Source organism: Poecilia reticulata, linkage group LG4, assembly GCF_000633615.1.
Source record: "Poecilia reticulata strain Guanapo linkage group LG4, Guppy_female_1.0+MT, whole genome shotgun sequence".
In the NCBI taxonomy this organism is placed as follows: Eukaryota; Metazoa; Chordata; class Actinopteri; order Cyprinodontiformes; family Poeciliidae; genus Poecilia; species Poecilia reticulata.
In genome coordinates, this window is record NC_024334.1 from 29039535 (window position 1) to 29061977 (window position 22443).

A 22443-nucleotide genomic window follows, 5' to 3' on the forward strand; every position below is an offset into this window, starting at 1 on the left:
ATGGATGGATGGATGGATGGATGGATGGATGGATGGATGGATGGATGGATGGATGGATGGATGGATGGATGGATGGATGGATGGATGGATGGATGTTACGTAACATTTGGTAAGTGAATAATTAACGGCAAGTTCAATATAGAACGAGCTGTATGCTTTATTGCTGTTACACTTCACTGATACACAGCTTTAGTTTTGCCCATCAGTCAAAACTAATGAGCAAAACTAACAGCAAGTTGTTGTAATTAACTTGCTATTAACTACAGCAAGTTCCCTGTTAACTTGCTGTAGTTAACAGGGAAACGATGTTTTCAAACAGCATACTTCAATGAAAACAGAGAGTGCTCAAACTTCATGTTTAGCTATAGTCTTTAAAAGTTGTGTGGTACAAATATATCTCTGTACTTTAGCTCAAGAAACCAAATGTTCTGCAGGTGTGTAGGTTTAAAACATCAATCCTTTGGTACAGGTGCCCCCTGAACCGACAGCAGTGTACTGAACATGTCTGGCATGAATAAATGCACTGCTGCTTTCCTAGTTTTAAAATATGTCACATTTACTAAAGCCATTCTCACAACCATTAAACTTAAAGTCAATGTGAAACCAGGCGAAACTATTAAGATATTTAACATTAGTCAACACCAAACTCAAGTACAGCAATGCATCAGTAATTCAGCCAGTAATTGTTGTTAAATTACTTTAGCTTACCTGTATGAGGCCAGAGGTTCTCTGAACTCCACATTGCTGTTCTTCCGCACATTGCTGTCCTGAGTGGCATTTCTCAAAGGGCTGCGTGAGCTGCTCTTCGCTGGACTCTTCTGATTTCCACCTCTGGGTTTTGAAGTCCCTCTAGATTCATCACCTTGTTGCCCATCTATAAAGAAAAGAGGTTGGAACGAGTAATCACAACTCTAAAAACCACATGTGTCAGAATGCAGCTGATGCATGTTGAAGTAACTCACCCCTGCTGCGAGATGAACTTGATGTTTTCTTCTTGGGGGAGATGGGGATGGAGTCCAAAAGAGCAGCAGTTCCTGGAGTGGCCTCCAAGCGATTTTCTATATGCCGCAGCTACAAAATACAAGCAGGTAGAAAACACTGTAGTCCAAGGCAACTGCGACAATTAATGAATAGATGACAAACAAATATCACCGTCATGTTTACTTACAGCAGCTTTGGACTGGGCCAAAGTTTTCCATGCAGTTGTCAGCTCTGAAAAACATTTTTTTTTGTAAATCCCAATCACAAACTGATCAAATATTACTGTAGAACTACTAACATAAATTACATTTAATATTCCCCAACGCACCTGTGCCAATATTGTGATCAGTAAGCAGTTGAGCAGATCTTGTATGGGGTACTTCAGTCCTCCTGCTGCTCCTCATCTCTCCCACTCACCTACAGTCAATTTTAACACTTTTTAAAAATGTACAAATTCAATATATTTAGCAGATTGGATAAAAAAAACCCCAAAACTAAACAAAACAAAAGAGTAACTGAAATCATGACACAAAAGACAAAATATATATGCTTGTCTTCAAGACAGACCGCCTTAAACTCTTTACAAAATAAAGTCAAATAAATCAACAAAAAACACATAATTTGTAAATAAAAAAGAAGCACTCCCAGTTGATGAAAGCAAGCATCAGCAAAGCTATGTTTACTGAAAGCACTTGAACAGCTGAGTCAGATGACCGGTTCAACCCAAGTACTGTTTTTATCACATAATAGATACCCATTATTTCGCTCTAATTAGGGAACCTCTTTCACATAAAATAATGACAATACTGTGCTGACGAATTTGTAAATGTAATCCATCCCGGACACAACTCTCTAATAAAGGCACTACTGGTTAGTTTACTGTGAATCCATGAAACTACACAGAGTCATGTGATTTTTATTTTTTTTATAAGTCATGCCTTTTACTCATACCAATCAAGTGACACAGCCAAGAGGTGAAACCAGTAGAATGAAAACAACTACTTGTCTCTTTGCGACAGCTTTTTCTTTTAAGATGTGGGATATGACCAAACAAAAACCAATAGGTACATTCTCTAGAACTGAAGTACTCATGCTGTTTCTTGAAATATTAAAACTGACTAACACTGACTCATTTGGGCAAAGATGTGAACTGAAAGTGCATACGTCTGCATTGTCAAACACTTCTTGTTGAGCAACTAAAATACCATCCTGGTTGCTTCCAAGAATAAATGCAGTACATTTTTTTCTTAGTGTTAGATAACAATTACTATGAAATGGTAAATGTCTTTGACTTCATCAAATATAGAGTTTCTTTAAGGAAAAGTCTTGTATGTGATGCTAACTCATCCAACCATTTACAGCTTATTAAGCAGATAAAGTGAATAAAACTGAAACTAAAGGAGGTGTATCCTTTAAATGCATAATCAGAAAGAAAATACAAGTTCTGTTTTTTATTAAAACCTTTTACACATGCTAGACATTCTATTGATGTGGTGGAAGTTCAAGGTGTCTGTGTCAAATGTAAACCACTCCTCTACTGTTACGACTAAGATCAAACGTAGTAACGTATATGTATTACTTTCAGTGTAATACACGAGGTAACACAAACACTTTATTCCACAAGCATGCACAAGAGCGGTGGACATGCACAATTGCTTTATATGACTATCTTTAACAATTGGAGTTGTTAAAGATAGTCATATAAAGCAATTGTGCTTTATTTGACACAATTGAATGTGCCTATGTGTTAATGACGTACTATTTTAAAATAATATTTCATATGCTAATATACTGTGGCAAAACACTTATGAGAAATATGCAACTCAGTCCAAGCAATAGTTAGACGCTGTCACATCTAACTATGTTCATAGACATGAACATACAGAAAACTGTTGCAATCTAACTTCAAACCACAAATGGCATAATATGCAAAACACAACTTCACTATGAAGAGGAACTAGAGATTGGGGTTTCCTTTTTACAGGAAGAGTAACCATTGTTTTCATTTTAATGTTAATAACTGAACTATTAGTGTGTACCTACCAAATCAACAGAAAATTAATTCACAACAAGATACATTTATTTTTACTTACTTCAAATGTATTCAGCAAAACGCAAACAGCTAAATCATATGAATTGCTAATTACATCAAAAACTAATAAAACTAGCCATTTAAAAAACAACATTAAAAGCTAAACTTTGTGAAAAAAGACTTCTTGATTTAATCTACAGGTCCTTATCTGAAATTTATAAAGGGCATGATTAAGAACTAACAAAAGTGTCGGGTTTGCATACGCTGTCATTTAAGCAGATTCACTTTCAACAAATTTTTATTTTCAAAATGCATTCGAGATTTTCTAATAACGTATAAAAAACTAACACAAAACTGTAGGCACTGCTCAGTCGCTGCGGACTTCAATTGGCATAAATTCAATCCAGGCAATAGTCGGTGCCGCAAACTCGAAAGAGTTTCGCTAGGTGGCAGGAAAATCATTAACTTAGCCTAGCAACTTATTTGTCAACACTTAAAACACATACCTTTAGGAGGACGACCCGGTGTGTCTAATTGTCCACATTTACGCTGATGAACTCATAATACGAAACTCCTAAAATATCCACAGTTCGCTTTTGATTTCCTTTAGCGATCTGTTTGCTACCGTTAGCGTTAGCCAGCTAACGTTAGCTAGTAGACTAGCCAAAAGCTACGGCAACTAAACTACCAACTTTTTACAGCGACATATATCCATTATTTCAACTTTCTTTAGAAAAAGTCATCGTGTCCAAAGCAGCTGTGAAGTTTCCTTAAGGAAATATGTCGTCTTGTCTTTCAGAGGTCGCCTTTCCCGGGTTACTATGTTGATGTTTTTCAACGGTGAAACTAGTATCCAGGACGGGTAGGTAACTGACACCGAAATACCGCGATAGTTGGCCTGCGTCATTTGTGACACTCCCCTTCTGCAAACACGAAATTAACAGCAAAGTTTGGTCAGGGTTTTCAGTTAGTTTAGTTGGTTAGTTATATTTAAAAAAATATATATATTTTTTAATTAATTACTTTAATAATAGTTTTTATTATTTAAAAAAAAAATCAGAATTATTTGTCTTATTTTTGTAATTTGAGTAAATAAATTTAGTAAAGCGTGTGGTTTAGACATGTACGGTTTAGTTAAAATGACACAAGTGTGAAAGAAGCTATTAGATTGGTAAAATACTAATGTAAAACGCATTTACCCCATGCTCATGAGCAACAACATAAGAACGACCTTTTAGGCTTTACTACCCTCTTGTGGTCAAAACGAGTATTGCATAGAAAAATACCACAGATGTGTGGACACATAAAAGCCTGCACGGCATTAGTTTGTTTCCTGACAATCATCGCATTAGCTAGAATCTGATTAATTTATGCAATTTTCAACGCAACAGTTTCCTTTTTTTATCTTCCCATTTATCCAAACGTAGTTATTTATATAGCTTAGATTAGCCTTAATGGCAATAAACGTGCACGCTGAAAAACATGAGTTTTTTTTGGGTTTTTTTGGCAGCATGTGCGTTCAGTGTTCACAGGTGAGTCATAAATATATAAACCGCAGTGCAGCAGTTCGTTATGAAGGCAGACCCTCAGGTTTCCAGGTTATGGATCCCTGTTGAACCATGCGGAAGGCAACAAGTAGGTTTTTTGTGTGATGTTTTATTGTGAAACAGCACAAACGCTTCAGCCTGTAGCCTGGATTATATCACAACCGTTGGGTTTAAATTTGATGTAATTGTAAGCTATAGTGTTCCTTTAAAAAAAATGGTACTGTTAAATAGGCAAGTCATAATTTTTCTCCGATTCTAATAACCTGCTACAACCCCGACTCCCCCTACTCTCCTCCCTCATTCTCTCTCTTTTCCTCTAAGGACTCGAAGAGGAAATACTACAGCGGAGGTGGTCGTTTCTACAGACACATTTTCATTTTTTTGTGGACAGAGGACAGGAATGGACAGAAGTTGTTGCTTTTTAGGTAAGAAATTCCACCTTTCTAATGAAATTATATAGTTAGTTATAAATATTTTTGCAGTTTTGCAACTGCACACCACTAAATTGTTGTTGTTGTTATTATTATTATTATTATTATTATTATTATTATTATTATTATTGAAGAGGGAAGGCGCAAGGAAAGAAAATTCACTGCTGTCAACAGCCTCTAGTTCTTGTTTTGTATTTTTAACACAACAAACCATTCAGACCATTCAGAAATTAAGACTTTACTCACATTTTCTTACTGCATTCTTATTGTGCATAACATGTTCAGCCATTGACAGTGCATAAGTCATTCTTCACTGCATCTTTTACATCTTTATAGTCTGAATTATGTTCAAAGTGACAGAGGTGGTCGGCACTGTTTGAGCTCTGCAAAATCAGGCTTCAGACAGGACATTCTGATTGTTGAGTGTGAGCTTCACAAATAATTTTTTTTTTCAGTGTTTGTCTGACTAGTTGTCAATGAAATAACATCCTTTCCAGATTTCATGTTTATTATCATGGTCTGGGTTTAAATAAATTGGGTATTTGTCTTAAAAAAACAATCCAAACCAGAAGAACTAATTACCCATACATCTATATTTTAAAGTAAAACAGCCAACGAGAGACCAGTTTGAGCATTGTCTGTGATTCAGATGTCAAGATAGGGAAGGAAAACAGTGGCTTTCCAGATGATTTTGTCACCTCACATCTCTTTTTCTCATCTCCCCTGTAGGATAATGGGATTTAACTAGAATTAATCAAGTGATCTATTTTTTTTTTGTGCAAAGACAAAATGGATCTTGGCTTTGATCGATTCCCTTCTCTGGACTGCCTTGTTAATTATTTAATCATATGAACACTTACCAGTTACCACCCCTGGTGTCTTTATTTCCTGTTTTATTAATCGTTTCTTGTTGAGTGCTCTGATTGGCCAGACTAAATAACACCATTCTCTCTGACAGGGGTGTAAATTGCTTTTCATGGTGTATAAATTAATGCAGCTGTTCAGCTGAAGAGAGAACGGCAGTGTACTTCTTAAACCCCGTCTTAAGAACAGACTCTATGTTTGTTGACTGTGCTGTGGCCAATGCCAGAAACAGATTGTCATCAATTGCTCTCAAAGATTTTTAATCATTTCACATTGCAAACATATTTCTAACCCTTGAACTTTGTTGCATATTGTCAAAATCAAACTTCAATATATTTCTTAATGTGACAAACCACCACAAAGTACTACATAACTGTAAAAAATGGGAACAAGCAACAAAACACGTTTTCTTTTTGTTTTGTTTTTTACATAGACATGCATTTGTCATCCTCCTTCAATGTGTGAATGTTTGTGAAAAGGTTTGTTAGAAAACATTAGTGGCAGGTGTGCTGTGGTGGCGCAGAGGTTAAGCACAGTCCACATATGGAGGCCTCAGTCCTTGACGTGGTCGTCGCAGGTTTGATTCCCGGCCTGGCGACCTTTGCCACATGTCTTCCCCCTTCTCTCATTACCCACTTTCCTATCAAATAAAGGCCATTAGAGCCAATAAAACCTTTAAAAAATAAAACATCAGTGGAAAAGCAACTTAATGGAGCCCAAAGCCAGACAGGTGAGGGAGAAATCTGTGAATGAGTTTAAGTCAGAGTGATATTGTAAAACAATATTACAGGTTTTCGTCATAGAACTTTGTTAAATCCATCATTAAACAATGCAAAGCAAACCTACTAAAACATGGCGGGCTATCTAACAAACAGGCAGAGTAAAAAGATCATTACTCTGCTAGTGCTTTGCTTTTCTTTGACAGATATAGGGACACTGGTCAGACTGGAGGTAGAGGGAATTAATGCATACAAATCCATCTATGGGAACCACCAATCACATGGCAGAGGAGGACAATGATAGACCAGGAGCAGCTATCAGAGAGATAGAGATAAGTGTTAGATGGAAAGATGGAAATAGTACTTTAAGGAACTGATGAATAAGAAAAAAAAGATAAAGAATGTAGAAGAGGTACTTGCTGTGGATTGGGATGTAGTTGGAATTAGTAAGGATTATGTTTTCTAGTTCCATTGTTTTAAAAACAAGGGGGATGGTAGAATCAGGAACGAGCACATCAGGTTTTATGCTTTGGAGATAAAGTCAGACAGACCTGGCTGAAATGGTTTGGACATGCTCAGAAGAGAAACAGTGATTAAATCAGTAGAATCCGGACAGGAGGCAACAAGGAAGATCAAAAAGTAGATTTATGGATGCAGTGAAGGAGTGTATGAAATTAGGCGGTGAAAGGCTAGAGTGTATTGGTGTATTGGTGTATTAGCATGACTGAGCCTGCAAGGTTATAAGCTCTTTCTAATTATTAGTTTTTTAAACAGTGTTTCTCATAGGGTTAGATTCATGTAAAACTAATCAACAGTAATACCTTCACTCACCTTAAAAATAATCACGTTTTTGTTCAGCCTTGGTGAAGTTATGAGACTCAGTCTGCTCTTGTTGAAAACAGGAGTTGGTCTCTTTTATGTTGGATGATGACTAATTCCTGTATATTTATTTCAGTCTTCTCCAGTATGAAATTATTGTTGAACAGACAACCGTCAGTCTTGCAAACACTTGAATTTTGCAAGTGGATAGATTATAACAAAAAACATTTCTCATTTCTCTTGAGTGTGGTTGCCTTGGGCATCAAGAACACAACCTTTAAGGGGATAAAGTAGGGAAAACCAAAAATAAGCAAAAGAAACCACAACTGTTGCAAGCTGTAAAATATGATTTATGTGTGGTGTATTGGCAGCCATGTGACAGCTGAAGGGCCCAGTTACTTGCAGCTTAAATTTACCTTGAGTGCTGAGTTTTCTTATAATCCCATACAGACAAAGCCTGATGAGAGATGGGATGTCAAATCTTTATCGGTATTTTAGTTTGCAATGTATCTAGGCATAACTCAGACTTCATAAAAAAAATTGACACATACAAGGCAGCAAGTAGTAGACAATCCGTTGCTTCAAAATATTTCAGATAAATTTTAATATGTGATATGTGCAATTTAATGGGCATTTAATATGTGCAAAAAAACATATCTAAATAGAAAATTTGGCAAATGAGGGTAATTTTTGTTATACATCAACCTCAGTTATGGATATTTGTTATACTCAGAACATTTTTCCACTAAAATTAGAAAAAAGTCAATTACAAATTCTTTCAGTTTTTGAAAAAGAAAAAAAAAAGCAACATCATAAAATCATTATTTTAACAAAGTTGTGAGTTGCTGGTACAGTTATTAGTACCTGAATGGCCAACAATAATTTGTCCAACTCCCTTTTGTCAACAGGACAGTTTCTAACATACTATAAGTTTGAAGCATGCAAAGAGTAATATTTTGCACTATTTTTCTTGGCACAAACTCTCTACATCATCCAGTCCTTGGGGTTTTTTCAGATGCCTTTCCCCTCACCAGCTAACTCCAGGTGATTTTTATAATTTCTAAATCAAGGTGCTACAATCACATTGGGAAAACATTGGTTTTGCTTCAAATGAATTTGATGTGGCCACAGGTTTAGGACCATTACCCAGTTGAAATGTCCAATGTCAACCCATTTTTGGCTAAATTGCAGACGCCAGAATATTTTTATTTAAAATCTCCTCTTGTCTCCACTCTAACAAGGTTCAGTTGGAGAAAAAAACAGACCAAAGTTATCGCAGATTATCCACCACACACCACAGCTGATTGAATCGGTCCCTGTTCTAGAACCACCTGAAGTATTTGGTTATGTAAAGGTTAATCTTACTCTCATTTGACTAAAGTACACATTTAGTAGGATTTAGTAAAGTTTACCAAACTTGACATGTTTATTTGTGATGGTAGGACAGAACAGGCTTTTTCATGTCTCCCAAACAACCTTTGGGCAAGCAGTATTTAATGGTTCTTATGGATACGTGTGACCCCTGCCATTTCATTTTCTCTCAGTCTGAGCGTTTTAAGACTTTTTAAGCATTTTTTGTTAAAGCAGGATTAATTGGAGCATAAAAAAGAACAGTGGCTTCTATTCATTTAATATTTTTTAATCAAATGTAACAAACACATGAGTCCAGTAAATTCAAAACCATACAGTGTAATCTTCCAGTCTGACTTTGTGCTAAGATGTGCCGTAAAATAAGAGTCTAAGAACTGAATTTAAAATAAATCCACATAAGCAGTTTCCCAGAATGTTTGCTGTCAAACACTTTGATCTATTTAAACTCATGGTCGCTCACTGTTTACTGCACAATACTTGCATAATGATGGTATGAAAATTTAATGAAGCCTGCAGGAATATGGGGTTGTTGCTTCTGCAGAAAAATATTGCAGCGCTGGAATAGAGCTAACAAAAAAAAAATATTATAGCATTAAAAGGATGTGGTAAATGAATTATATATTCAATGTTCAGCTACCCACAAGGGTGTTAAAACATCTGAATGAAAAGCTTTGTGGAGAGTTTTTCACAGCATTTGCTAAACATAAAATAGAAAATAATTGTGGCAAAATTGTACAAGTTAGTTAAAGATAAATACAAGACATAAAGAAAATCTACACAATCTCTGCAATTCACAGAAATTATTAAATGTGACACAAATGGGGTGTAATGTTCAGACCTGAGGACCCGAAATTTCAGTCAGACACAAAGTAAAAATCAATAAGGTCTTTATTGAGGACCAGGTATAGGGACGGGGAACCACGAGCAAGGAACAGGAACCTCTGAGGACAGAGAAACAGGTTAGAGGGTTGTAGGTAGGAGGGGAAGGCCAAAAGTCTGTAAGGGAAAAGATCACTAACCTTCCTGGTGTTGTGGGGGATGAGGGATCCAGGTAGCACAGTGGAAGAGACAAGTGGCACACCTAGGGAAGGACAGGACTGGGAGGCACAGGGTTTAGGACAGGCAGGACCAGACAAACGTATCTGAGGGTTGGGCGAAGAGCAGTGGTCAGGTCACGGAAAAAGGGTCCAGTACTAGCAGGCAATCTCAGGCAGACAATATCCAAGGGCGAGGCAGGAGGCAGAGGTCAAAAGGCAGAAACAGGGTCGAGACCAGAAAACAGAAGCCAGTGAAGAATCCGACGTGGGCAAGGCAAGGCAGGAAAATCCAAGGGTCAAAAATGTGTTCGTGATCGTGGTCAGGTCAGGAAGAACGCTGGATATCTACTCACTCGGTGGCTTTCAAAAATCTGGCACCGTCTGCCTGCCTGAGAGCTGAATATAACTGCTGGWGAACAGGTGGAAGRYATGAGYCTGATTGTGCTCCAGCGCAGCAGCATGCAGGTGAACCAGATGAGCTTGATGAGGAGTACAGAGGAGAGAAACATAGCAGGCAGACGGGCCAGAAACATGACATAGGGTCCTTTAGGGAAAATTCCATATCTGTCATTAAAAACATCTGATTATTTTAAGATACAAAGGAAGGAAATTAATGATTAAGAGATAACAATAGCAACAGGAATGTGACGATGGGTGGAACGAACCGAAGTCTCAACCATAACATTTCATCATTTGCATATTTTGCTGCATCTGTCAGTTCATTAAAATGCAAACATAGAGTGTTATTGAAATCTCAAAATTTATTATATAGATTCTGGCACCGCTTAATGCGCTCCATATAACACAGTTGAGTAATATCAAGTGACTGTATTTTACAGAGAGTAACTGCTGAGCGTCCGGGGGTCTTAGCTGAGCAAGGGAAAATTAGACTTCTGTATCTGCTCACTCTTTTAATGTTGCCTTCTCAGTCTCTAATCTGCAACAGTCAATTTTTGCTACTATTGACTGAAATGTTCATTCGGTTCCTTTGTTGGACAAAACAAGGTTGTAAAACGACAAACCCGTATAGAAAATCGCTAAATCTGATAGAACAAACCACACATCACAGCTGGATTGATGTGGTGTTAAGACTTTGACACCACTGAGGTTTCGGTGAATCTCATTTAATTAAAACGTCATCTAACACTCTGTTTTTCATTGATTCAAAAAGTAAAACAGATAAATTGCTATGTCTTAAGTATCTGCGTTAGTTAATTTGGTTGATTATGGTTTGCAGCTAAAAATGAAACCCCCAAATTCAGTGCGCGATTGGCCAGAAAGTCTGTCTGACGTGAAACCCCACAGAAAATCTGCAGGTGATTATCAAGAGGCAGCTGACAGGCAGCAGAATTGACAACGCGGATGAGCTGAAGGAAGCTATTGAAGCAATATGGCCTTCCTTAACATGTAAGCAGCGCCACCGCCTGATCTCTCCATGTCACTCTGCACTGATACAGTAAGTCATGCATGAAAAAGGCCAGACCAAGCACTGATAGTGCATACTGTGTAGTTCATGGAAATTTCAACTTGTTTTATTTGTATTGGTTGGATTTCATAATGTGAGACTGAATTAATTAATAAACAAAAAGAGACCATTTTGTTTGGATAATGTCTGAAATTAATTTTTTAAAATTGAAGTGCAGAAATGAACTACAGTACTCTAATGAACTGAAAGGTTTCTTCTGTTTCAAAGGTTTTTTTTCCATTTCTCTTCTTTATCGTTGTGTGCAAAACATTAAACTGACTGACTAATAGAAAAGAAGATATTATTTTCAACTGATAAGAATTTTTTCTTTGCCTTTATTGCATTTCGCTCCCATTTTAACATTTATACAGTCATGAGACTGTATTTTTTTTATCACTGCTGGAGATTAACTCGCCATCTTTAGTATGAGAGATATTTCCTTGACTTCCCTCCTAGAATATTAAAGTCGAACCTCAGGGGTTTCCTGAATCTATTTGACTTCTCCAAAAACAACGTTGTTATTTTCAGCAGGCTGAAATTTCACACCTGACTTGTCTTCAAACACATTATCCATTAGCTTCAGGTGACATAACCCCTCCTGACACGTGTTTGGCCACTCACCAGGTTGACATCCAGGCTGGGCGGCGGATGGCTGCAGTATGATGTGTAATTAGGCAGTCATGCGGTCTGTTAGTAAGGCCCCAGCAGGTGCGAGGTGGTGCTTTCGCCTGCCTCAGCCTCGCTTTCACTCCTCGTTATTAACTTTGCAAACACCTGGCTGTCCAGCGAAGAGCGCGAAATAGCGTTTGGCTCCTGCAGTCCAGTGATCCAATTTAAATGAAGACCCATATTCTTTGTTTCTTTTCATTTGACCCAAAGTGACTCAGAGGAGTTGCCACGAGGCTGTGGGTTTGATGTTTATGAGTAATTCCAGGTAATGGCAGAGAAAGCTCGGAAGCAACCGGGGCTAATCAGCAAACGGCCTCTTAAAAGCTAATGAGGAGAATTAGAACAAACCATTGTCGACCTTCTTGACTGTATGATTCTGATAATTGTGAGGAGCAGCCACAGGAGAGTGAGGGGGCCTTTATGTCTGACTCTGAGAAGGATTTTTATGAAGCTTTGAGGTTGTGTTGTGTATTTTCAGAGCGTTGGCTTCTGTAATAAATGCCAAGAAAGTAGACACATTAGTGCACAGATGGTTCACATCAATGTCAGATATACAAATTACCTTTTATTCTACCTCATTAGTCTTTTTTTTTCAATTCAATCTTTATAAACCCGTGGAATGGCAGGTTTGGCATTTTATTAAATGAGCCATCAACAGATTTATACGCACTTTAAAATGTTCAAGAAGCAGGAAAATGAATTTGTGTTAAAAGGTCACCGGATTCATCCAACCAGTATTTCTGAAGTCAAATAAGATATAAAACGTTAATTAGACTACTCTAGGTCAAAGTTGAGGAGTGTAAATATGAGCAGCACCAGCTAATCCAACTAGATTGTTAGAAAGTATTTCCCCTTTACAGTTATTAAGTTGTTTTCTTTTTTGTTCCACTTAAATGTTTTAGATTATCAAACCTAATTATTATCAGACACATACAAGTGTCATGATTGTGTTTCTGTGTATTTATTTTTAGAGTTTTTTTGTGTTCAGTTTGCTTCCTGTGTCTCCCCCCCTTGATTGTCTCCCAGGTGTGTCTCCTTCCCTTGATTACCCTGTGTGTATTTAGTCTCACCTGTTGTCTGTGTTCTTGTCGGGTCCTTGTCTTACATATGTCTATCACTGTCTCAGTTTGTCTGTCGTATGAGTAGTCGTCCTAGTTTTCCAGTTGGACTGTTAAGTCCTGGTTAACTCAGCTCCGTGTTCAGTCTTTGTGTCAGTGCTACCGATAACTAGCCGTGTGCTATTGTTCTCTCCCGTGCTGCCTGTCCTGGACTGTTTTGAGTATTATCATTAAATTCATCATTTTCATCACATCCTGGATCTACCTGCGTTCTCTCCTCACCAACAACCACACCACTCCTGACAGCAAGCTTTATAAATACATTATTATTTTAAGTCTTCTAACCCCCCTTAACCTAATAAATGGTTGTGCCACCCTTTGCAGCAACATCCATCATCAAGCATTTGTGATGACTTTGTCAATCATGAACTCATTAATGTCACTCTGGAGGAAATTAGAGTGGTTGCCAGATTGGAGGGTTTTCAAGCATGAATGGTCTGTATATATTCATTATCACTGTCACTTTATTATTGTCCACATTAGGAAATTTTTTTCTGCAGTCAGGTGGAATACATAAAAACCATAAACGTCAGCGGAAAACGGGCAGTAGAGAAAACATCCAAGAAAAAAAAATATACAAATACCAGTTAAAGATGGTAAGACTGAAATGACAAAGCAATCACATTTCAAATGTATCTGAATAAATTATTAAAATGAGGTAAGGTTTAACAACTGAATCATTTTGCAATTCGCTGAGGTTCCAACTAACAATAAAAAGGACTGACTACAGCAATTCGACCTAATTTATGTGCCGGATTTGATATGGTATTTCAAAATTGTAATTTATGGATGTTTTTGAGCCATTCAGAGGTGGACTAGCTGGTGTGCTTTGGATGTTGTGCCACATACCAGCTGATGGCCATGCTTTTCTGATAGAAAGGAGAACTCATAGCTTCATTAGTTATGCCAAGACATCCTGGCCTTGGAAACCATTAGAACCACAGTTCATCACCAGGAATGATCTTCATTTTATTAAATTCTGTGTAACACAACAAAAACATTTAAAAAATGTTCCAATTCATGTCATCAGTCCACTGAAAATTTTTCCTGAAGTCCTGGGAATCGTTCCATCAATGCCATATTTGCCTAGTTTCTTTCTTATTGTTGAATCTTGATGGCTGACCTCAACAAAGGCCAAAAAAGCCTGTTGTGCCTTTAAAGCTGCTCTGGGTTCTTTTGAGAGTCCTCAATGATGTCTGGGAGTAATTTTACTAGACCGCCCACATGGAAAGTCTCACCACTCTAACATGTTTCTACATTTGTGGAGAATGACTGACTGTGCTCTGTAAAGTTTCAAAGCCCCAGAAATAAGATTGTAACGTTTTCCAGACTGATAGACATTGACGACTTTACCTTTTTGAAGTTCTTCTGATCGGGATATGATATTTTTGCTTTTTCCACAATTCTTTGCTTACGTCCTTCTGAAGTTTTCTGAATTCTTCAGATCTTGTTGTCATCAGGTCTGGATATTGCTTGTGAAATTTAACCAAATAAGAAGAGGTTAATCACAGAACATGTATTTCCTCTGGCTACCTTGTTTTGTTATCAGTATGTCTTTGATTATCTGAAACAGCTACGTCAGACAAACACAAAAAGCAAATAACAGATTAAGTTCATCCGCTCATATTCTTTTCCTGCATCATGTTGTTCAAACTCTGTGATGGTTCACTGAGCAGTCTCTGGCCAGGAAACAGGATATTCCCCCCAAAAGTTTGTCACTCTACAGCAGGGTCACTGAGGATAGACAACTGTGTATGCACACACATGCACAATCACCTACACACGCACGCATGCACGCACGCGCGCACATGCACACACACACACACGCACACACATAGGGGCAATTCAGATTTAGTCCCAGATGTTATTAAACCAATGGGGGGGAAATTGCTTGGCAACAGTGCTCCATGCAGTCTAAAGGTAATGAAATTAAATGAATTTAAAAACACACACATAAGGTGCAGTGCAGTAATGATGATAATAATAAAATAATACTTAAGAACAATTAAATTATTTGGAAAATATATAAAAAAGTTTAGCTTCAGCAGATGTGATCAGACCCTTTGCAGTCAGTCTTGCATGTGCGAGGAGAAAAAGACGAAGTTGCTCAACTTTGACTTAATAACGACTCTAAAAGATCAATTAAATAAGATCCAGATGGCATATCAATATGAAATTATGTTATTGGTTTGAACTTCAGTTGTCTCATCTTCTCTTTGGGTCACATCTGAATGCCACAACTTCAGCATCTAGGCATTTTCCCCCATGTTTTTATATTATCTTGCCTTTTTTGTTCTCAAAAGTCATCGATGTTGCATGCCGAGTTTCTGCCATGATAATAACCATTTGATTTTGACATTGCTTTTTCACTTTAACAGTAATATGTTTTGCTTGGCTATGCTAAAAAAGCCAGTTTTCTTTGGCAAACATTGTTATTTTGGAATCACAGCAAAACAAAAGGATAATTTGACATCAGAAATCAGGACAGTCAAGCAGGTAACATGTAAAATGTAAGATAGTTCAAGGGCTGTGACTATTTTTGTGAGGCTCTAAAGTACAGCTGAGAAAAGCAGTAAGAAGAGGAAAAACACCCTTTTGCATATTAAGTGAACTTTCTCTGTGTTTTTCCTCACAAATACCAGCTGATGATCATAAATTGTTATCTGCTTTAGCACACAGTAGGATTAATAACTGTACCATGTGTACAGACAAACACAGTCTTTACATGAAATCATATTACAGCCAAACACACTGACTAGTTGTTGTAGATGGTAATTTAAAGTCAACATAATCATTATTGATTAAGATTTCTAACTTTTTAGATTGGGCTTCTTTGTTTACTCTGTTTTTTCTCTGATTATAAAAAAAATAAATTTCCTCACTTTCCAAGTTTGGCCACAAACTTATTCTGTTTTATTAATGAAAGTTTCTCTGTTTTGTTGTGTGCTCATTTTTATGTGGCAGGTTCTGTAATCTGGGAGGATTATGCTCAGATCCATTTGTCTGAACTTAGAGATCATCTAATTGTGTTGGCATTTCTGTCCAGCCACTTTGAAAACATAATTTTGCAAATGGATTTGATAAACACCAGATCAATGAGAGTTCCCTGGACATTTTCTTTTCTCCTCCTACCAGGAATCACACAACATATGATTCCCTGGGCAAACTCACTGTGTTTTTTTTTATGTTTGTTTGGTTTTGCTTGGCCTTGCTCTCACCGTCTCAGTCTGGATTGTAGTTTTGTTTACTGAAGCGAAAGAATGGAGGGGTTTATGTGGATTGAGAGTGGTGTGAAAAATTACTTTTTTTTTTTCCTTTTTGCTGAAATCTTTTCATTAAATATTTGCAATTTAAACCAGATTAATTTCACAGCCAGTTAGAAAAACACAACAAACAGTCTCAGACAAACAGTAAAAATTGTTGTGTAAAATTGATTTTGATTCTCTAATTAGTTTTTCCAAACAATTTTCAGTTTTAGATTCCTTTCCTGCATGTATTTATGTCTTCTGATCAGTTCCCTCCTACATTAGCACTTTTGGTAAAGAAGATATGTTAATGAAACATTGGTTGTTTATTTATGTTCCTATTGAATAACTTTATAGATAAAGATCCAACTGTGGCTGCTGTAGTGAGTCTAGCAATGATAGGCTTTATCCCTTTGTTAAGCATGTTCAGAATGAGAAGATGAATAAAATAATTTAATCAGATTAATCTAATTGTCCTGCATAATCTTTAAAAGTAGTTCAATTAAATTACAGGCTCATTTTCAAAAATGTATTTAAATTCACAACATCAAGAGATGCTACATTTCTAAACTTGCCAGCAGTCAGAGGAAATTAAGACAACTGAATTATGACAAACAAGGCCAGACAAGGACTTTGGGTTATCTTGCTACCATGCACTATTAGCACAATGGAAAGAGTTGTACCAAAAAATCTCCAAAGTATATTCTCAGCAAACTGCAGGAATGATTGGCTTCTTGTGGTCACATAGTCTTTATAACAACCATGTCAACCTTTTTCTGGGGAGGCATGCTAGGAAAGGACCTTTTTGTCCCTTTATCAGCAATTTAAACATATGTTGTTGAGAAAACTTTGTTGGAACTTTAAATGGAAAAATAAATATAAAAATGTTGAAAATAGTGCTGCCAAATATATTGAATTGTCACCATCACAAGAGCAGTAAGTGCAGCACTGCGACCACAAAGTCTTGTTTGGATGCAGTGTTTGATTGGATACTAAATGATGTGTTTGTGGTATCAATCTCAGCATATTGATTATATTTGTCAGGAAAATGTAACTCAAGTTAAAAAAAAATTGTTTTAAGGATTTTTATGCTTCTTACCTGTAGCTGCTTATAAACAGAGAACGGAGTAATTTACGGTCTTTACGTAATACAAGAGAATAACATGTAAAAGCTTTCGCTCTGCCTCTGACAAAGTGAAGAATGTTAAGTCAGATTCTTTTTTCCATGCCTGTTTTATTTGATAAACGGCTTAGAGGGGGTGAGAGACACAATAATGTAAAAATAAAGCCCTCATCTTAAGCACAAGGAGAAGATCCCTAGTCATTAGTGCTCCATTCATAGGTGCACATTCATTTATTAACAACTGAAAATATAGTGACTTGAAGGCTCTTGATGGACTTTTGGGTATGTGCAAGACAACTGAGTGACCTAACTCCACCTTCCTCACCTTACAGCTTTGTGATCTGCAGCATTTTATTTTCACAGCTTGCTATCTTTGCTCTGACGTTATTTAGGAGCTTTCCTCTCCGAGGGGCCGTAAAACCAGAAATCCATCATTCATGTAACTGAAATGGACTTCGGGAGGACCAGTCGTATGCGCCGTTCTGCAGCACATTTGGAAATTAAATCTCTCAGTTGTATCGCTTGCTTAACACATCCCCAAAAACCAAATAAGTCGTCGCTAATTCTCCGATCCGATAAGGGAGACATAAAGATAATTAAATAAGATGTCAGTGTTAGCTTTTCTTCTTCCTAACTGCATAATTAAGCACAGCTCTGGCAGTGTTATGTGATTATTTGTGTTGCGGGGCTAGGTTACAGCTTATATAATTGGTTTTGATGCTCAGAGGACTGGGGATATTTTGAACAGACTGAGGCCAGTGAGAGAGAACGACACTGGCACACTGCAAGAATGGGTTTGCAGATCAAATTTCTGGCTGCAGAGCGGATCTCAGGTCTTCACACTTTGTACTAATCAGCCATTTATGCTGCTCACTCACTGCACACATTCTATGCATATTGTACAAAGTTAACGCATGCCTTTGACATTTCATCAAAAAATACATAACATACGTTACTGATGTTTGCTGTTACCTCATTCTGAGCACGGCTGCGTTCATGAACGTTGGCTGTCTTTGAATTTCTTTTCAATGTCTCGTCACAGCATAACTGTAGATGGGTTTTGTGTTTGTGCATGGCAGAATGAAATTGAAAACTGTTCTGTGAAGGTCTCAGAGATTATAGAGCAACAGTGGAAAACCAGCGTCATGAAGATTGAGGAACATTCCAGGAAGGTCAGGGATAAAGTTGTGGGAAAATGGATCAGAACATATTTGCAAAGCTTTGAACATTTCACAGAACATTGTTCAAGAAATCCTCTGAAAACAGAGAGACAATAGCACAAATGCCAACCTGCAAAAATATTTCCGTTCTACCTAAGCTGACAGACTGACTGGGGAGAGCATTAATTAAAACAAGCAGATAAAACCAAGATCAAGATGTTAGGATGTTTTATGAATAACCGGAAGTCTCGCAAAGCAACCTGAGTTTCCATTACACCTCGATGCCACACGCCGATCACCTCCGTGTCATGCTGCATTGATGCAGTGATTCATATAGAAATGAACATAGACATCTCTAAGATATCCTTTTTTCAATGCTCAATTGTAATATGATTTATTGAGAAAAATATTTCAGCCGTTATCATAAAAACAACAACAAATAAAGGCCTGAAATATTTCACTCTACATGTAATGAATCTATATGAGTTTAACTTTCTGAAATGAGTGACAATATTCTACTTTTTTTTATAAGGCAAAAACAATCTTCCATTTGAACTAGTACTTAAATATCTTGCTAGAACATGAATTTTAAGTTAGTTTTGTACTTTTTCGAGTGCAGGGAGATACAATATTTGGTAGGATTTTGTGTTTTTTGCTCAGATTTCTTTGAATGGCTGTGATGAGCAGTATTCCCCACCACAGGTCATTATGTCTGCTTATATACAAGATACTAACATTAAAATTACACACATTAGTTAATTGTAAATGCATTTTTGCTAAAATTAGCAAATTCAGATTCAAATAAAACTGGGTTTTTTAAGAAAAAGAAAACTTGAACAGATCTTGTCAATAGTGGAAGGCAGCTGCGATTCAGGCTCATCAATAACATGGCTGGCAGTTTGATTTTTGCCCTGTTCAATTACTGCAGTCTCCTTAAGGCAAGATTGCTTGTGTGTGTGTGTGTGTATGGGTGCGTGCGTGTGTGCGTGTGTGTGTGTGTGTGTGTGTGTGTGTGTGCGTGTGCGTGTGTGTGTGTGTGTGTGTGCGTGCGTGTGCGTGTGTGTAAATTTGTAACAGCGATGCAAAGGCTGCTAAAGAGCCTAACAAAGATGAGACAACATACAGAGCAGTAAAATGCAACTATTCTAGGAAAAAAGTATGAGGTGGTGTTTTGTTTTATTTGTGGTGGCAAAATGAGTGAAAATTTGTTATTAAATTCTGTGTGTAACAAATATTAATAATCATATTGTAGTTTATAGGTTTTATTAAGGCAAATTGTTTTTGACTGAGTCTGAATGCCACTTGGGATTAGGAATGATGCATCGCTCTTAGTCTGTCAGTGCTTCATGTGCTGCTTCCCATTCATCATATCGTTCATCATGATAAATTTCTTATATGAATTTTGATTTATTGTTCTCACAATAAGTTCCAGATAATAATGTTTAAAAATCTCAAAGCTGTCCATATTGTTAGTTTTGCTCAATGAGTTTATCAATAAATATCAATGAATTTGAAAATTTGTCTTTACTTTCGTAATATGTTACACTTCTTTATATGACTGGTGTCCTAAAGAAACATATGGGAATGATTTTCAAGAGCAGTTAGTGAAGCTATAATTGTCATGCATACAATTACCTAGAAAAGGAGTAATAAATAGTTTTTATAGTCACTGTTATTGACCAAGTAGTACCGCAAAATATTATGATGAAACTTTAAGTCCGTCTGATCTCTGCTCCTTTTCCCTCCTGCAGCACTATGCTAAGATCCCGGGTAGCCTTACCACCATGCTGGAACTGGGCTCATGTTCTGTCAGCTCTCAGTCTCTGACAGACGACCACGATGCTTTGGAGCGACCTCCCACCTCAGGAGGGCCTGACAGTCCAGCAGCTGGTTTTGGACAGATGTGTGGCAGCAGTAGCCCCAGGCGTCACGTCCTGCACCCGTCACCAACGGATTGCGAGAGCTGGCAGAAGCATCGAGGAGGGCTGGCTGGAGGTTCAAGCCCCTGCTCCGAGCCTCACCCGCTCCTGGAGCCCCAGAGTCTGTCCACCAGCTACGACACCCTCTACCTCCCGCAGACGACTGGGCAGGCTCAAACTCTCCACCCGAACCGCCTCGGCCTTTCTCTGGATGTGGCCTCAACATTTGACGCTGGAGGTGGGATGCTTGGGGTGGATGGAGATTTGGCAGTCAGTCCCAATGTAATCAAGAGACGGCGGGGAGGCCTGATTGAACAGAAGGACATAGTCAAAGCACACCAGGCCCATAAAATACATAGCACACCGCAGGCTCGTCGCAAAGAGTGGGAGTGAGTATGACGTTTCTTATTTAATTGTGATTTCTTAAAATATAACTTCCAATTTGTAATTTAAGCGTTACAGAGTTACGTTGTACATACTTTACTATGTAGCTTCACAAATACAGGTAAATCTGATATTTCTGTTTCATCAGCTGCTGCTAGAAGTTCAGGAGCCAAAGTTTATATCACAGAGTGAATTTTTATACCATAAAAAGCAATTAGGCCCATAATGTTCTGTATTTTTTTTTTTTTTTAGAAAACCTAATTTCTGCTGTTGAATTAACAAGATTAGAGCAGTTATATATTGTTAGTTATTTGCAATTCTCTTGCAAATGAAACTTTTAACATGGTCATTTCAGTTTAAGTATATAAGCAATGTTAGGCTTGCTCTAAAAATGCAAGGTGAATCACAGATTTTCATGTATGAAAACATCGCTCAAGAAAATTCTAACCACTTTCTAAAATTCATAAATAGAAAATTTGTAGACCAAAAAAGAGAAACTTACACTTTTCAACTTGCTAAAGTTTATAATGCAATGTTCTGGTCACATACTGTCATCAAGCAAACACTTCCTATTCCAGACTGTCATCAGTTTTACAGTATTTTGGATATATAAAACAAAAAACTAATCAGTATAAAGTGTTGATATTGTGATACTTTTTTCAGCTATATCATCCAACCCTAGCCTTGATTAGACTCAAATGTTTTGAAATAACCTTTCAGAGGACAACAGATTAAACCTAATTTTTCATATTTATATCCATGGAAAATATATTTTATCTCCACCAACATAAAACTGAACAATAAACTACTAAAAACATTCAGCATCTTCTTGTGTCACTCAACTATTTTACTGTGAAGCATTGATGAGTATGTGTGTGCACTCACTCCCATGTTCTTTCCATGTGCTGAATATTAAATAGCCCTTCTGTGTGTATGTGTGTGTGTGTGTGTTTATTAGCTTCCTGTCCTGTGGTGTGGTGGAAGTTTCTAGCTGTTTATTGCAGTGACACCCCCCTATGTCTTTTCCTGCTGAAGCCAGAGCTTCACCTCTAGCTGGCGCCCTCTGTGCCCCCCTTCGAACCTTTTTCACCGCAGGTACAGGATGCCGCATCTTATCATAAGCTACGCCTAAAGAGACGGAGGTTTGGGGAGGCTAATTGCAGAGAGAGTGGGACGTGAGACGAGTGAGGAGATGACGTCCGCTGAATGCAGGGGAGGCGATGAGGAAACGGAGGATGAATGAGAACTTTTCCTGCTTTAATTTGCATTTGATATTTAGGTTCAGGTGACAGTAGATTGCAAGTGGGCGATTTGTGGATCAAGAGGCCTGTAGAGATGCTTGACCATGGACCAGATAGCTGTTCTCCACCCTGTCCGATATAATTACTGTAATACGTCATGACAGATGTAGACTGAACCTGCAGAGAGGACAGTGACCACAGTGAGTCAGAAGGCATTACAACCGTGCACATCCACCTCTCACTGCCATTTAACGGCAGACCTCAGCTACCTGGCAGGGGGGGGAATCAGCATTTGCCCTTGGGCCAATTGTTGCACCT

At 37.7% G+C, this 22443-nt stretch overlaps 2 protein-coding genes and 1 long non-coding RNA gene across 5 annotated transcripts in view; 1 reads left to right on the plus strand and 2 right to left on the minus strand.

Annotated features, from left to right (window-relative positions):
- The window catches only part of cep350 (centrosomal protein 350), a 31970-nt gene extending 28091 nt beyond the window's left edge, over positions 1 to 3879 (minus strand). Inside the window, exons 1-5 of the mRNA XM_017304277.1 lie at positions 3520 to 3879; positions 1310 to 1398; positions 1169 to 1212; positions 963 to 1071; positions 709 to 874 (exon numbers count right to left, since the gene is read on the minus strand). Of these exons, the coding sequence (XP_017159766.1) occupies positions 709 to 874; positions 963 to 1071; positions 1169 to 1212; positions 1310 to 1385 (395 nt within the window). The 5' untranslated portion in view covers positions 1386 to 1398; positions 3520 to 3879. The remainder of the gene's footprint in view (positions 1 to 708; positions 875 to 962; positions 1072 to 1168; positions 1213 to 1309; positions 1399 to 3519) is intronic.
- Positions 3880 to 4528: 649 nt separating this feature from the next.
- The window catches only part of cacna1ea (calcium channel, voltage-dependent, R type, alpha 1E subunit a), a 106152-nt gene continuing 88237 nt past the window's right edge, over positions 4529 to 22443 (plus strand). For 2 of the 3 annotated variants that reach the window (XM_008407909.2, XM_008407908.2), the window contains exons 1-3: positions 4529 to 4545; positions 4882 to 4985; positions 20333 to 20889. In XM_008407909.2, coding sequence (XP_008406131.1) covers positions 20366 to 20889 — 524 coding nt within the window. In that variant the 5' untranslated portion in view covers positions 4529 to 4545; positions 4882 to 4985; positions 20333 to 20365. The remainder of the gene's footprint in view (positions 4546 to 4881; positions 4986 to 20332; positions 20890 to 22443) is intronic. The other variant, XM_008407910.2, reaches the window with a different exon arrangement.
- LOC103464080 (uncharacterized) lies at positions 9635 to 10208 on the minus strand. The gene is made up of 2 exons (XR_533591.1): positions 9784 to 10208; positions 9635 to 9705 (listed from the first exon to the last, which is right to left on the minus strand). It is a non-coding gene; the product is annotated as an uncharacterized LOC103464080 (long non-coding RNA).